The sequence below is a fragment of the Puma concolor genome, chromosome B3, assembly GCF_028749965.1.
Source record: "Puma concolor isolate L17-30 chromosome B3, mPumCon1.1.hap2, whole genome shotgun sequence".
Classification (NCBI taxonomy): domain Eukaryota; kingdom Metazoa; phylum Chordata; class Mammalia; order Carnivora; family Felidae; genus Puma; species Puma concolor.
The window spans coordinates 63,786,208-63,803,911 of NC_141672.1; the positions used below are offsets into that span (position 1 = coordinate 63,786,208).

General features: G+C 34.5%; 1 protein-coding gene across 12 annotated transcripts in view; it reads left to right on the forward strand.

Annotated features, from left to right (window-relative positions):
* RALGAPA1 (Ral GTPase activating protein catalytic subunit alpha 1) overlaps positions 1–17,704 on the forward strand; it is a 271,674-nt gene that overhangs the window by 141,765 nt on the left and 112,205 nt on the right. For all 12 annotated transcript variants that reach the window (XR_015252424.1, XM_086709916.1, XM_086709922.1 and 9 more), the window contains 4 exons: positions 2,261–2,319; positions 5,891–5,999; positions 7,251–7,361; positions 13,456–13,524. Coding sequence is in view for 11 of the 12 variants with exons in the window: in XM_086709916.1 (XP_086566042.1) it covers positions 2,261–2,319; positions 5,891–5,999; positions 7,251–7,361; positions 13,456–13,524 (348 nt within the window). In the remaining variant the exon portion in view is untranslated. The remainder of the gene's footprint in view (positions 1–2,260; positions 2,320–5,890; positions 6,000–7,250; positions 7,362–13,455; positions 13,525–17,704) is intronic.

Consider the following 17,704-nt stretch of genomic DNA (forward strand, 5'->3'; position numbering starts at 1 on the left):
GGTTTTCTCTGAAAGTTTTTCAATCCAGTTTTTGTCGGGAGTTCTGCATGTATTTTTCATGCCACCCATATTTCTCTTTACAACATTTATAACATCTATAATTACTTATTTAGTGTTTAGTTTATACTTCAGACAAACACCACAGTAGGTCCTATTTACCTAGTAAAAGGTCCTATTTACTGCTGTATCCTCAGAGTTTAACAGGCTGCTTGGCATCTGGGACTCCTGAAACATTTGTTAAACAAGTGACTTTCAGTTACACATAAAATTGCGTTAGGTCAGTGCAGATTTACAATGACAATTAATAAAAACTATACCTTTGGTCTTCAGAGATGTCATATTTTTGGTTTCTTCTATTTTCAGAAGATCCTGAAGGTCAGGGATAGGTAGTAGTTTTTAAGTTTGTTAGGGATTAGCCTAGCTTACTACATATGATCTGCATTTCAGAGTGGACTTGTTCACTTCTGGCCATTGTATATAGGTAGTAATGGCTGAAATGATTAAAAAAATCAAACTTTGGGGAAGGGGTATTTCCAAAATAAAAGCTAATTCTGTTAATGATGAAGAAAGCAAAAAGCCTAAGAAAATGATAATTATTCTCATTCAGAAAAGTGAAGATTTAAGGGAAAGTCACATGCCACAGTGGTCATATATAGTTTTCACATTTTCACTGAAAACCACTCCCCGCGTACTCTAAACTGCAACCATATAGCCACATGGCACATACCATGCTGTTTTTCGATTCTGTGCCTTTGAAAACCCATTTCTTTCTGCCTAAAACATCATTATATAGACCTGGTTTCTTCTTCTTGTCTCTCTTAATCACTCAAACATAATCTTTGACCTTGATCATTTGTCAAAATCCTATTTACCTAAGACCCTTTTGTGAAGTCTTCTGTGACTTTCTGAAGTTAAAGTTAAGTAACTGTTGTCTTAACCATCTGTTTCTTTCCAGCATTTAAGACAGGATCTAAGACATAGAAAGCTCTTGGGCTTAAATGGATACCTTTCAAGTATCTATTAATTGCCAGCCACTGGGCTAGATGCTAAGTTTACAAAGATAAGTAGTTTACTCCTCTTAAGGAGCTTACAATCTGTGTAGCTGATAAGTGCTTTTTGAATATATGAATGAATGAATGATTATTTTTGAAAAAAAGGAATAGATTCTTAATCATCAAACCTAATGTCATTCTTGTTTTCCTTTCCTTAGCCACTATAGTACTAGTCCAGTGTTGATGTTCCTGACTTCCGAAATCTCTTCAATTTTGACTTATGTTGCACAGATCTATCTTGATTTTCTTCTTGCTTCTGTAAATATTCTGTGACTCCTTAATAGACTAGTTTTCTTTCCCTGCTTGCTAAACATAAACTTGTTACAAGATCCTCTTTAGATAATGACTTTCTCTTTATTCTGCCTTTTGAATGTTTTATTCATTTACATAATTTTAACTATTATTTAGCACTTATCCCCAAACTCACATATTATCATGTTTTACAAATTATCAAAAAGAAGAAGCTTGCTTTTAAATGAATATTTCTGAGAGTTTTGAAACGATGTTCGTACTTTTGAGCAATTAAATCTTTTTTCATTATAGTGAGCTTTTTATTACTCTTCTAATCAGGAAAAAAGGATTCTTTTTTCGAACATATGTATTTGGTTATAAATTTCAGAAATAATTTGCTTTAATTTGTTTGTGCTGCTCTAACAAGATACTACCAAAAAAAAAAAAAAATAGTACCGACTGGGTTGCTTATAAATGACATAAATTTATTCCTCATAGTTCTGATGGCTGAGATGTCCAAGATCAAGGCTCCAGCAAAGTTGTATTCTGGTGAGGGCTTTCTCGCTGGTTTATAGCTGGCACCTTCTCACTGTGTCTTCACAGAGTAGAAGGAGTTAGAGAGTTCTGTGGTGGTCTCTTTTATAAGAGCATTAATTCCATTCATAAAGTCTCCATCCTCATGACCTAATAAGCACCTACTAATGCCATCATCTTTGGGGGTTAGGATTTTAACATAAGAATTTTGGGGGGACATAAACATTCAGACCATACCATTGTTTTATTTATTTAGCTAATTTTATGAATAATATTAGACTGTATTAAAAGTATATGGGTGAGAACAAAGACTTTTATTTCCTTGTTGTATCCCTAGCACCTGGCACAGTGTCTGGGCTCATAGTGGCCATTTAATAAATACTTGTTGAATGGATGAATGAATGAAATTTTAGTCATTACCATTATTTCTTCCTTTATTCTAGGAACTTATAATCAAAACTGTATTAAGCTCAGCAAGAGATGAGCCCTCTGGCCCTGCACGGTAGGTCAGATATCCTTAAGACTTGACATAACTATTCTGTTTTTGGAATCTTATTGTAGAAGTTGATTGAATTATTCAGCAGTCCAGATTGTTTCAAATACACAAAAGCTGTTTTGAATTATAAATCTAAATTATTTATATTATTAAATACTTACTCTTTTCATGATTTGAATACAAACCTTCCTTCATTAATAAAATCCTAGGGGCACCTGGGTAGCTCGTTCAGTTAAGCATTTCACTTTGGTTCAGGTCATGATCTCGCGGTTTGTGAGTTCGAGGCCTGCATCGGGCTCTGTGCTGACAGCTCTGAGCCTGAAGTCTGCTTCAGATTCTGTGTCTCCCTCTCTCTGCTTCTCTCTCTCTCTCAAAAATAAGTAAACATTAAAAAAAAAATCTTAAAAAAATAAAATCCTGGTCACCTTGTTCAGTGTCTTTACCTTCTATATCTAAAATGATTTAATTTTATTCAAGTACATTTTGCTTTCCCTTCACATTTTATTTGTCACTATCTCTTATGCAATACTTTGTAATGTACTAGTAATTACCCAATGAATATTTTTTAAGTTGAATTCAAAGGAAATATTTTTAATGTAGAAAAAAATAGGAAAATTTATAAATATTTTATCAGGGTATTTTTTAAAAATAGAATATAAAAAGACTTTAGAATGTTTTCCCTTCTATACATCTTGTTAAGAAGTGAAAACTGTCATTTTCTCTGTTTTACTAGACCTTTCCAGAAAGATGGAGATTTAAATCAGCAGGATACCAATAACACACCATGTTCCTTCTTTTCTCAAAAATATCATTAATTTATATTTTCTATTTCTTGAAGCTAATTCTAATACTATGTAATTAGCCTCAGTAGTAGTCTGCGTTTACTACTATTCTGACCTACATGTCTGGAATGCTTCCTCTTTTCCTAACATCTGCACATTTTTTTGACCCAAGGTTCTAAAAAATATGGATTATGGCTTTGACCATTTGGATTCTAATTGCAATTTAAACCTTTTAACAGCAACTAGAATTAATGTAAAATGAGCAGTTTGCTTAAATGAGACATAGCTCTAGCCTTTAATGCAGTTGGATATTTTTCTTGATAGCCAAGTTTAACTAGAAACAAATCTCTTTGAATAAATTCTTCTTTTACATTAGTTTCATTTTAATACTGGATAACTACTCCAGAAAATGACGTTGTCTTTCCATTATTCCCATATTTTCATTTCTGGTAGCCTTAACCCCAAATGTGATTATTATCAATATTATTTCTTTAACATTTGCTATGCTAATGATTAATAATGATAACCTTTTAAGTTTATAAGGATTTTCCTGTCAAATTGTTCCACTTAATCCTCATCACAATTCTAAGAAATTACTGGAATCATTATTCTTCCAACTTTACTAGCAAAAAACTGATGGCTTAGAAAACTAACATTTATTCTGTGCTAGGCACTGTTCTGAACACCTTATTACCTCATTTAATCTTTGCAACATTTCTAGGACATATGTGCAGTTTTTATCTGATTTTTTTATAGATGGGAGCCCAGAGAATTTAAAGAATCTGCCCTATCATCCAAAAATGGCAGACCCATGATTGCAACTCTGGCATTTTGTCTTCAGAGCCGTATCAGATATATAAGTAATAAGTGACAGAACCAGATTTGAACTTCGAGCTTCAGATCCTAGATCTTCTGCCTTTTTCTTTTTCTTTTTTTTTTTTCTTTTTTAAACTGTGTTGCCTCTCAAGTGAAAGAACATTGAAGCATAAAACATAGCTGCCCAGAAGTAGACTTGGGAATCATTAACACATTAGCTTGTCTTGAGAGTATAGGGAAATCCCAAAAGTTGAATATAAGTATTTTCTAAACTTGCTTTCCTTTCAGGAATGTGAGGTCTTAGAAGACCCCCAAATCTGACCAGGAGCACAGACTTGAGCCATACTGGGACTAGTCTAAATTATTTGAATATCTTGAAGAATGTAGGAAACACACAAACATACACACACCCACACATGCACACACAAATTTGATCTTACCCCTCAATTACAAAAATGTCTGTTAAGCATTTTACTTTTGGTCTGTGTTAATTAGCTGCATTCATGGAGTTTATTATTACTCTAGGATTACAGTGCTTCCCACTGCTAAACCTGAAACTTGGTTATTTAGATCTAGAATATTTATAGGTGGGCAACAGTAGGGAAGAAATAAAGCAGTAGACTTCGCTTAGAAGACTTTATGGTAGTTTTTTTTTTTAATGTTTATTTATTTTTTTGAGATAGTGTGCAGGTGGGGAAGAGGTAGAGAGAGACAGGATCTGAAGCAGACCCTGCGCTAAGAGCAGAGAGCCCAGTGTGAGACTCGAACCCACAAACCTGATCATGACCTGAACTGAGATCTGACACTCAACTGACTGAGCCATCCAGGCATCCTTTGGTACTTTTGATAGTAAATAATTTATTAGCATTAACACTGTGATAAACTGAAAGAAGACACTTAACTTCTGATCATCTGTGTTCAGGAAGAAAACAATTTCTGCATTGAATTGTTCTGAAATTTAGCATTCTACTGAAAAAATGTTAAGAATATCATCATGGGGAGGGGGACACCTGGGTGGCTCACTCAGTTAAGCATCCGACTCTTGATGTCGGCTAAGGTCATGATCTCAGGGTTGTGAGATCGAGCCCTGTGTCAGGCTCCATGTTCTGCACAGATCTTGCTTGGGATTCTCTCTCCCCCTCTCTCTCTGCCCCTACCCCACTTGTGTGTGCGTGCTCTTGCTTGCTCTCTCAAAATAAATGAATAAACTTTAAAAAAAGAGAAAGAATGTCCGTATCAGGACATGCCAAGTATAGCAGAATACTAGAATGAGTTGACATTTTTAAGGAGTTGAGGGAACCAATATGTGCTTCATCAGAAGCTTATACTTGAAACACTAATGGAATTTTTACTGATTCTTTTACTGATTCTGATCATCTAATAAGTCCCTTCAAGCTGAAACTCAGTTGAAGTAGGGAAATGAAGTTTCACAAGACATTAGGGGATAGAAAAAATTATGCAAATTCTGTTTCTTTTGGAATCTCTTTATAAAACATATGAATTTTATTTGTATTGCCAATTTGTTTTAAAGAATTTATAGCTGGCTATGTTAGATTTAAGGGTTATGAAAATAATCTTTGACCCAGCAGCTTCATGTTTTTGCTGAAGTTCATTTGGTGCTGTCAACAAAATCACACTTTCCTTTTTTGAAAGCAGGTTACATATTTGTTTGGGACGCTTTATGGCAATATCAATTTATTAACATAGGTTTGTTAGAAAGATCCTGTGTGTTATCCCCTCCTATGAGATTGTTAGCAAATTATATTTGAAAATTAGGCTTTTAGTTTGGAGCCCTGTGCTGTCCTCCTACTTTCTCTTGCTAAGAAGAGCTAATATACAGAATAAAAATTGATTCATTTAAACAGTGCATGTTCTTTCTAGGATGGTTTGTTTTGGTATTTTGGTTGGGGTGGTGGTTTCATTTCATTTCAAGTCTCATGCACTTTTATTTATATCATTGTTGGTTGCCTTTTTTGCAGATGTGTAGCACTGTGCAGTTTAGGTATTTGGATTTGTGAAGAACTAGTCCATGAGTCTCATCATCCTCAAATTAAGGAAGCTCTGAATGTAATTTGTGTTTCCTTAAAGGTAAAAAAAAGAACCTGTTTAGTGGAATATATTGATACAGAATGCATGACTTTTTGTCCAAGTGTTTATTATATCTTATGTCTTTATAGGATAAGACATTTATTAAATGTTACATTTTATTATTATTCATTTATTAACACATTATTTCCTTGATCTTGACTTTTTCCTTGAGTGGTCCTACTCTTGAATGTAAGGGTATTGTGGTGATCACCAATTTTATCTCAGCTTTTTATGTCATTTAATTTGTAAGGTCATTTATATTTTCCTAATCATTATTTTTGTAAGTTACTCTTCAGTCCTTATTACTTCCTGAATTCTTGAGCTGTTGCATGATTTGGGTTTATTATTCAAGTTAAATGGTCTCTTTGTAACTAACAAGAGTAAGATTTGTTAAAAAATAATAGCCTAATTATTTGGAGAGTGTGAATGAGTAAATTTTTTGCTTGGGAAAGTATGCATGATATTATTTTTGTCTTAAAACTTCTAATGCACTTTCTATATAGAATGTAAACATAAAAAGTACAAATATTACTTATATGACAAATATTTGTGTCACAGTATGTGCTATGTTTGAGGTGCTTTGCTGGTCAGATTGAGGGATATCAGAAGGAAAAAAAATTATAAAAACTAGATTCAAAAGTTAATAATATGATGACTGGAGAGATTAAAATAAGAGTAATAAAACAAAAAGCTGAGAGAACCAAATGAATAGTGCGTGTAAAATGCTGATTGAGGTCAGAGGAAACATCAACTTTGACTTGGGTGTTAGAGAAGACTTTGGAAATAGGAGACATTTGGTTAGGGCTTGAAGAGTGGGGGACATGTGGTCATAAAAAGCTGAGCTTAACAAGTTTGACTTTATGCCGTTCGGGAGTCATCTGAGAACTTTAAGCATAAAGAATGTGAGCATCAGAGCAGTTCTTTAGAAGATTAATTTGAAAATATTGTGTAGAGTTGATTGGAATGGGGAACAGATTGGAATGGAGAAAAGACTGAAAAGATTACAGGCTGTTGCAGAAATTTAGGTGAGGGAAAATGGAATAAAACTTTAATGGAGACAAACATTCAAAATCAAAAATAAAAATTGTGTTTTTGGAATATATTGTGAATTCTTATTTTGCAACTATATATTTATCCTCTTAATAGTATTTTAATACACAAATTTAGAGTAAAAAAAGAAACAGGTATGAAATTTAAAGTTTTTCAGCAACTAATGCATTAATGAATAATTTGTTGTTGTTGTTATTACAGTTTACCAATAAAACAGTAGCCCATGTAGCTTGTAACATGCTTCACATGCTGGTTCATTATGTACCTAGACTTCAGATTTACCAACCTGATTCTCCCTTGAAAATTATTCAAGTAAGTTATTTCTCATTTATTTATTATGACCCTGTTAAAAAACCTTTAGATTTGGATACCTTGAAATATAAAATTATTTAATAATTTCTTTAAATTTTGCATGGCTAAATAATGGCAACCCAGGCTGGTTTTTTTGGTTTTTGGTTTTTGGTTTTGGTTTTGGTTTTGGTTTTAGATATCAAAGTTCATGACAGTCCTTTTGTATTTTATGTTAGGAGACTCTGTTCTTGGTTTTAAATGCTACATGCAAATTGGTAATTGCCATCATCTTTATTAATGTATATTCTGCTTCATTCCCTCTCTTAGGTGAGAAAACATATCATCCCTCCAGTTACCAGAATCAGGACATTATTTTGATTCATCCCTTTTCTTTCCTCTTCAGCTAATCATAGATGAAATTTGTTTTTGAAAAATTATTTTTTAATTTTAATTTTGTGTCTCCAACGCTTCCTGCAACACCTGACCTCCTATACTTTATACAATACCTGACCTGTTTCATTATTTCTTTCTTGAGATGCTGTTGTAGCCTTCTGACTAATCCCCTGGCTTCTGAGGTCTTCCCCGCCAAGTTGTCATTTCACATTCACATGACTCTGACACCTACCTGAAAAAAACAAAACTCAGCAATATCTCTGAGTGGTTTTCCTTTGCCTATAAAATAAGACCCATGTTCTTTATCTGGGAATTTGAAGCCTTCAGATGAGGCCTCAACCCATCTTTTTAAAATTATGTAGAGATTCCATGTGCTCGCTTCGGCAGCACATATACTAAAATTATGTAGAGATTCCTTTGAAGTATCCTGTTGCCCACATACCTGAGTCGACTTACTATCTCCTGAACATACCTTGACTCTTCCTACCTGAAATGTTCTACTTCTTTTATCCTCCCTTCATCTTTCAGTGATTGGTTTAATACCATCTCCTCAAAAAATAAGAATCTTTATCTCTTCTCTCCAACCAGAGTTTATCTATCTTCATATTCTAATAAAATTTTTAGGAAATATAACAATTAATATTTATTAAGCACCTATTATGTACCAGTCGCTATACCAGCCACTTTTTCATAAATTACCTCATTTAATTCTTAAGTCTTTTGAGGTAGACTGTTACTTGCCTCCCACCACCTTTATTTAACATGAGAGAACTGAGGATTTAGTAACTATATGAAGTCACAAGCTAGCAGGGTAGAAATAGTTCATACCCAAGTGTGTAAGATTTTAAGTCCGGGCTTTTCTGGCTCAACCATTTTGCCAACCTCTATTTCAGCACAAAATATATTTGTGTACAAATTCAAAAATGCCCTCTAAGGGCATTTTTCTTCTTTATTATTTTTTATGTCTAGGGTGACTTTCATGTAGAATATGTTCAGTGGGTATCTTTTGAGTTGAAAATATGTAGTATTATGGTTAGGAAGTTAGGTTTGAGGATTAGACATTCCTGGTTTAACTAACCCCTGATTCAACCATTTACTAACTTTGTAACTATGAACAAGTTACTTGGCTCTCTGAACTCACGTTTTCTTTATCTTTACATTTTTCTTTATATTTTTACATTTTCTTTACATTTGTGATAAAAATATCTAGCTCATAGAGTTGCTCTGAAGACTAAATGAGAAAACATATCAAACAGCTTAGAACTTTTTGCCTTAAAATTATGAAGCATTAATTTTAATCAATGTTGGCTGCAGCTATTATAATTATGCAGGACATGATTACTGGGTGTAAATGTGAATGCAATGTATGTTAGTATTAAAACGTTTGAAGATTTTAACCTTTAAGGTTGATTATTCTGTTTGAAAATTAAGGTCATTTTAAAAAATTTTTTTAAACTTTTATTTATTTTTGAGAGAAAGAGAGTGTGAGCAGAGGAGGGTCAGAGAGAAAGGGAGACACAATCAGAAGCAGGCTCCAGGCTCTGAGCTGTCAGCACAGAGCCCAGTACGGGGCTCGAATGAGCCGTGAGATCATGACCTGAGCCGAAGTCGGAGGCTTAACTGACTGAGCCACCCAGGCGTCCCTGAAAATTAAGATCATTCCTTAAGCAGATTTTTCTTTTTTTCATTTGAAAGTCTGCAAATCCTTTCCCTTATTTTCTTTATCAGTTTATATATTATTAATACTCACCTAAGTACTTCTTAAGTATGCAGAATTTTTTCACATTGCTTCATTAAACATTATAGGGGTCAATGGCTATAGATAAACATGAAGAGTTATTATATTCCACTTCTAGTTGAATGGAGAAGTGAAATCCCAAAATAGTGGAGCATTTCACTAATGTTTACCTGTTTGCATAGTTACGAATAGAAGCCCAGCCAGTTCCAGTACCAATATTAAGCGGATGTATCTAATATTCTACATTCTATTAGCAAATAAAAGCCTTTTACTGTGTAAAGTACATTTACATTTCTACTTGATGCATTGAAGCAATAACTTACGAAAATATAATAGCATACAATAAACTTACCCCTATACATTTTTAACATGCACATAAAAAAGTTTAATGAGATCAAAAAATTTCCAGGGTAAATAACACTGTATGTGAATATTTTGCCTTCTTTTAATAATTTTTTATTATTTCATATTTTTTATCAAATTTATTCATTACACAGCTTAGTGTACATGTTAATTTAAAAAGCCAGATTATAAATTTTTTTAAAGCATATATTTATCTACACACACACACACATGTACACAGGAATGTCTGGAAAGACAAGAGAGTAGATTTCTTTTTCTTTAAGTAATGTCTACACCCAACATGGGGCATGAACTCAACCTCAAGATCAAGAGTCACATGCTCTACTGACTGATCAGCCAGGCACCCTTAGAGTAGATTATTTTTTTTTCCCTCCAACTTTATTGAGGAATAATCGACAAATATAATTGTATATATTTAAAGTATATAGTGAGGGGCGCCTGAGTGGCTCAGTTGGTTTAGTATCCAACTTCGGCCCAGGTCACGATCTCCCAGTTTGTGGGTTTGAGCCCCGCATCGGGCTCTGTGCTGACAGCTCAGAGCCTGGAGCCTGCTTCAGATTCTGCTTCCCTCTCTGTCTGCCCCTCCCCTGCTCGTGGTCTGTCACTCTCTCTCTCAAAAATAAACATTAAAAAAAAATAAAAATAAAAGCATACAGCGTGATGATTTGATAATTATGGAATGATTACTAAGGTAAAGATAATTAACACATCTATTATCTCACATAGTTAACTGTTTTTTGTTTTGTTTTTTATGGTGAGAATGCTTAAAGTCTACTCTTAGCAACTCCTAGATATTCAGTGTATGATTAACTATAGTCACCATGCTGTACATTAATTAGATCCTCAGAACTTACCCTTTTTATAGTAAAACTGAAAATTTATGCCCTTTGGCCTATATTTCCCCATTTCCCTCTTCTCTTCCCAGCCTCTGGCCACCACTATTCTATTCTCTATTTTTATGAAATCAGCTGTTTTTGTTTACTTGGTTGGTTGGTTAGTTGGTTGGGTTTTTTGTTTTTGTTTTTTTTAAAGATTCCACATATAAGTGATACCATACAGTATTTGTCTTTGGCTTATGTCACTTATGGTAATGCCTTCCAGTTTCATCTATGTTGTCACAAATGGCAAGATTTCCTTTTTTATGACTGAACATTAATATTCCATTGTGTGTATATATACATAGATTTTTTTGTATTCACTTATTCATTGTAGGACACTTATTTAGATTGTTTCTGTATCTTTGCTATTGTGGATAATACTGCAGTGAACATGAGTGTTGAGGGATCTCTTTGATATACCCATTTCATTTCTTTAGATATACAGTCAGGAGAAGGATTACTGGATCATATGGTAGTTCTATTTTTAATATTCTGAGGAACTTCCATACTGTTTTCTATAAAGACTGTACCAGTTCAGATTCCTGCCAACAATGTATATCGGTTTTCTTATCTCCACATCCTTGCCAACATCTGTTATTTCCTCTCTTTTTGAAAATAGCTATTACAACAGATGTAAGGTGATATCTCATTGTGGTTTTGATTTGCATTTTCCTTGTGATTAGTGATATTGAGCACCTTTTTATATACCTATTAACCATTTGAATGTCTTCTTTGGAAAAAGTTTATTCAGGTCCTTTGCCCATTTTTAAATTGGATTATTTCCTTTTTTGTTATTGAGTTGTATGAGCTCTTCATATATTTTATATATTAGTCCCTTATCCAGAAACATGGTTTTCAAATATTTTCCCCCGTTTCATCAGTTGCCCTTTCAATTTATTGTTTACTTTGCTGTGCAGAAACTCTTTAGTTTGATGTAGTCCTACTTGCTTATTTCAGCTTTTGGTGTCTGTGCTTTTGTCTTATCCAAGAAATCACTGCCAAAACCAATGTCAAGAATATTTTCCCAATGTTTTCTTCTAGGAGCTTTATGGTTTCTTCTAGGAGTTTAAATTTAAGTCTTTGATCCATTTCAAGTTAATTTTTGTGAGTGGTGTAATATAGGGGTCCAGTTTCATCTTTTTGTATGTGGATATCCAGTTTTCTTAGCACCATTTATTGAAGATACTGTCCTTTCACCTTTGTATACTCTTGGGGCCCTTGTCAAAGATTAGTTGACTGTAAGTGTGTGGCTAGTGCCTATGTCCTAGGCTCTCTATTCTGATCCACTGATCTATGTGCCTGTTTTTATGTCAGTACCTTACTGTCAGTACTGTTCTGATTACTATAGCTTTATAATATAGCTCAAAATCAGGAAGTATGATGCCTCTAGTTTTGTTGTTCCTCAAGAACACTTAGGTTCTTTGGGGTTTTCTATGGTTCCATATAAAATTTAGAATAGTTTTTTCTTTTTCTTTTTTAAAAAAATTTTTTTTAACGTTTATTTTTTTTGAGACAGAGAGCATGAACGGGGGAGGGTCAGAGAGAGAGAGGGAGACACAGAATCCGAAACAGGCTCCAGGCTCTGAGCTGTCAGCACAGAGCCCGACACAGGGCTCAAACTCACAGACTGCAAGATCATGACCTGAGCCGAAGTCAGACGCTCAACCGACTGAGCCACCCAGGCGCTCCAGTTTTTTTCTTTTTCTAAGAAAAATGCCATTGGAATTTAATAGAGATTACATTGAATCTTAGATCACTTTGAATAGTATGAACAGTTGATCCAGTTCTTCCAATCTATAACATGGGATATCTTTCCATTTATTTGTATCTTCTTCAGCTTTGTTGATCTGTGTTTTATAGTTTTCACTGTACAGATCTTTTACCTCCATGGTTATATTTAGTCCTACGTATTTTATTTTGATGCTACTGTAAATTGGATATCTTTCTTAATTTCTTTTTCTGATAGTTCATTGTTAGTATATAGAAATGCAACTGATTTTTATATATTAATTTTGTATCCTGAAACTTTACTGAATTCATTTATTAGTTCTGACACTTTTTTGGTGGAATGTGTAGGGTTTCCTGAATATAAGATGATGTCATTTGCAAACAAATAATTTTACTTCTTCTTTTGAGATTTGGGTACCTTTTAATTCTTTTTCTTCCCTAATTGCTATGGTAGGACTTCAGGTATTATGCCGAATAAAAAGCACAGTTGTGGGCATCCTTGTCTTATTCCTGACCTTAGAGGAAAACTTTTAACTTTTCACCATTGAGTATGACTTTAGCTATGAGCTTGTTGTATAAGGTCTTCATCATGTTGAAGTACGTTCCTTCTATAACTAATTTCATAAGCAGAATAGATTTCTTGAGTGATATGATTGCAGATGTTTTTTATAAATATTTTTGCTTATCTATATCCTCTCATTTTCTGTTAACATATATGTGTGTTTATATTGATTCATGAATTGAATTTGTAAGAAATCCATTTATAGTTGACAGTTTATATAATTCTGGTTCTATATACATGGAGATTTTAAATGATTGATAGTTAAGTATACTTGAAAAGCTTACCTATTTAAAAATTACTTTGAAATAACATTGTTAATGTATTTAGGATTTAAAAATGTATTTAAGGTAAACTTTTATCAACAGATTTTATATCGCTTTGTTAGCATTAACACTTAAGTTTTAAGATGCATCATTTAACATATTTTTGAACTCTTTTTTTCTTTGCTGACAGATCCTAATAGCCACTATTACCCATCTTTTGCCAAGTACAGAAGCTTCATCTTATGAAATGGATAAGAGGGTAATTTAAGTTTTGTTTGATACTTAATATGTATTTATCTAGTAAAGTCTTTATATTTTAAAATTGCAAAGATACATATATTTACATGGTAAACATTAATTCATTTTGTGTTTAAAAATCACTATAATGTGAAATATATCTTTACATTATTTAAGTGTAAATTATATTTTAGTTCAGATTTTGAGTTAATCATGATTATTTGATAAAGTCTTCGAATATCAGGGTGTTGAGGAATGTTGGAGAACATTCTGTTCATTTATAACTATTTCATTTTATCCTGCCAAGTTACGGCCTTTTTTATGCCTGAAAATTAGTAATTCCGAGGAATTCTTCAAATCTGAAGGCAGCCATATATCTTTATATAGCTGTTATTGGTAGAAAATAACAAAATTTCCATTAAGGAGAATACGTATAATAGAGATATGACACACAGAAAAAGGCATACCCTCTGGCCACAGAAAGTTCTACAAGATTGAATTTACTCAGTAAATTCATTGTGAGACTATTATAATTATTTCAGGTATTGTATTTATCAAGCTAAAGTTTTTGTTTGGTTTCTTTTCATAGTTTCTATATCTTTCCTGAAATCTGCATTTCTTCATCAATTATATTTATCTTGTCTTCCAGATTTTTAACATTTTTTTTACCGTTTTATAATGTGAAAAGGGGAGAGGGAAGAGGGAGAAGGAGAGAGAATCTTAAGCAGGCTCCACAACTCACTGTGGAGCCTGGCCTGGGGCTCAATTCCATGACCCTGCGATCATGTTTATCATAATTATTTTATTTTTTTTATTTTTAAATTTTTTTTTTCAACGTTTTTATTTATTTTTGGGACAGAGAGAGAAAGAGCATGAACGGGGGAGGGGCAGAGAGAGAGGGAGACACAGAATCGGAAACAGGCTCCAGGCTCCGAGCCATCAGCCCAGAGCCTGACGCGGGGCTCGAACTCATGGACCGTGAGATCGTGACCTGGCTGAAGTCGGACGCTTAACCGACTGCGCCACCCAGGCGCCCCTATCATAATTAAAGTCCTTATCTGCTAAATTCATTATCTGGGTTATTGCTGAGTCTGTCTATTGAAATATTTTCCTCTTGACTATGGATTCCATTTTCCTGTTTGTTCATATGTCTGTTAGTTTTTTATTATATATTAGGCATAGTACATAATATATCATAGAGACTTTAGATCTGTGCTGCCCAGTATAGTAGCTACTAACCACATGTGACTTTAAATTTAAATAAAATTAAGAGTTTATGTTAACGGGGTAGCTGGGTGGCTCAGTTGGTTAAGCATCTGACTCTTGATTTCAGCTCAGGTCATGATCTCACAGTTGTGACATTGAACCCCTCAGAGGGTTCTTTGCTGGGCATGGAGCCTGTTTGAGATTCTCTCCTTCTCCTTCTGACCCTTTCACACTTGCACGCATGCATGCGAACACTCTCTCTCAAAAAATAAAATTAAATAAATAATAAAATTTAAAACATTTATGTTAAAAATTTGTTCCTTATTTGTGCTAGCCACATTTCAGGTGCTCAATAGCCACGTAGCCAAATACACACCATTTCCATCATTGCACAAAGTTCTATTAATCAAGACTATTCTAGATTCTACTTATTTCCTCTGAAAATTATTCTTTTCCTTTCCATTTTCACATCCCAGTCTTGCAATTCTATTCTCCAGATCTCAGTGTCATCATCCTTTAATCATATGGTATTGAAATTTCAAGTATGTTTTATTTCTTAGGCTCTGCCCATTAATTTACGGAAATCTGAAGGTATAATTATGTTTCAGACCTATTCTCAGTTATTTTCTTGTGTGCCTTGCATAACTTTTTAACTTTTGGTCTCTTCATGTTATTCCTCTTGTCTTCTGTATCTCTAATTGTATGAGTTTACCTCAGAAATTTTTATTCCTCTTCATATTCAGTTTAAAATCCATTTGATCAGATTATCTAGACCTTGATAAATACATTTTTCCTCATCTTTAAAAGATACATATTCTCTATTTTAGCCAGGAGTTCTTCATTTTAGTATCTTGGACTGTGGTTTAGAATTTCAAATCTAATTTGTGAAAAGTATCTGGATAACTAATTAGCCATTTCCTTCTAGATCATCTTTGTCTTCCAAAGCCTAGCTATTAATATGAAAAATCTCCACTATTCAGTTTTTGTTTCTTGCTCACTTAATTCATTAAATATTTATTGATCACAAAGTATGTGTATGATATTCTGCTTGGAACTAATTAAGTAGATATAAATAAGGTAGCCTCTGCTCTCATGGATTTTAAAGATTAGAGCGGCAAGTGAGCGGCAATCCAATTAGAGCAGCAATCCAATATAAGAAATGCTTACTATAAAAAGCAGAAAAATGTGTATGACACAGGGTAGGATAGAGGAGGAAGTGATTAACTATCCAATCAGAGGGCTTATTAAGGGAGAACTTCTTTTTTTAATTTTTAAGAAAATTTTTCTAACATTTACTTAGTTTTGAGAGACTGAGAGAGACAGAGCATGAGCAGGGGAGGGGCAGAGAGAGAAGGAGACACTGAATCTGAAGCAGGCTCCAGGTTCTGAGCTGTCATCACAAAGCCCGATGCAGGGCTCAAACCCATGAACCATGAGATCATGACCTGAGCCGAAGTCAATTGCTTAACTGACTGAGCCACCCAGGCACCCCAGGGGAAAACTTCTAAAAGATGATAGGGTTTTCTACATAAATGGAGACAAGGATTGGAGTCAAAGTGTTATTCCAGTTGTAGGGAATAGCATGTATAAAATCATGTAGGTATAAAATGTATGGTATGTTATGGGAGAACAATAGGCAATTAGATATTATAGGATGTGAAGTGTATGCTTCAGAGAAGGGAAATTAGGCATCAGAGATACAAAAGGGTCAGGATATGGAGAGCCTTGGATGCCACACTAAGAACTTTGGACCTTTGTGAAAGTCCTTTTTTTGAAAATGACCTTTTGGGGATGCCTGGGTGGCTTAGTCAGTTAAGCGTCCAACTCTTGATTTTGGCTCAGGTCATGATCTCACAGTTGTGATTGAGCCCTCACATCAGGCTCCATGAGGAGCATGGAGCCTGCTTGGGATTCTCTCTCTCCCTTGCTCTCTGCCCCTCCCTCACTCACACTCCCCCCCTCTCTCAAAATAAATAAATTTTTTTAAGTGAGTTTTTTGGGGGCATCTGGGTAGCTCGGTCAGTTAAATGTCCGACTTCAACTCAGGTCATGATCTTGCAGTTCATGAATTCAAGCCCCATGTCAGACTCTGTGCTAACAGCTTGGAGCCTGGACCCTGCTTTGGATTCTGTGTCTCCCTCTCTGCCCTGCTCGTGCTCTGCGCACACGAGTGCTCCTCTCTCTCTCCCTCCCTTTCTCCCTCTCTCTCTCTCTCCCTTTCTCTCTCTCTCTCTCTCTCTCTCTCTCAAAAATAAATAAACATCAAAAACTTGTTTTATTTATTTTTTTAATTTTTTTTAATGTTTATTTCTGAGAGAGAGATGGACAGAGCCTGAGTATGGGAGGGGCAGAGAGAGAGACACAGAATCCGAAACAGGTTCCAGGCTCTGAGTTATCAGCACAGAGCCCAACAGGGGGCTTGAATTCACAGACTACAAGATCATGACCTGAGCCATAGTCAGACACCCAACTGACTGAGCCACCCAGGCACCCCCAGAAAAGAAAATTTTTTAAGTGACATTTTGGAAGGCTCTTTAATGTACTATGAAATACTAGATTTGTGAAAGATCACTTAAAAGTGTGAATGTTGACTTAAAAAAAATAATATGGTAATTGTTATAATCATCAATGTAAGAATTGATGTCTTGATAAGGCTAAGAAAATAAAGAGTAGGGGCACCTGGGTGGCGCAGTCGGTTAAGCGTCCGACTTCAGCCAGGTCACGATCTCGCGGTCCGTGAGTTCGAGCCCCGCATCAGGCTCTGGGCTGATGGCTCAGAGCCTGGAGCCTGTTTCCGATTCTGTGTCTCCCTCTCTCTCTGCCCCTCCCCCGTTCATGCTCTGTCTCTCTCTGTCCCAAAAATAAATAAACGTTGAAAAAAAAAAAAGAAAATAAAGAGTAAAAATTCTCAGAGTGGAATCTACAAAGTCCACAGTAATCAAGAAAAAAGAGCAGATTTTTTGAAGATGAATTTCCGTTTTTATTGTATTGTGTGT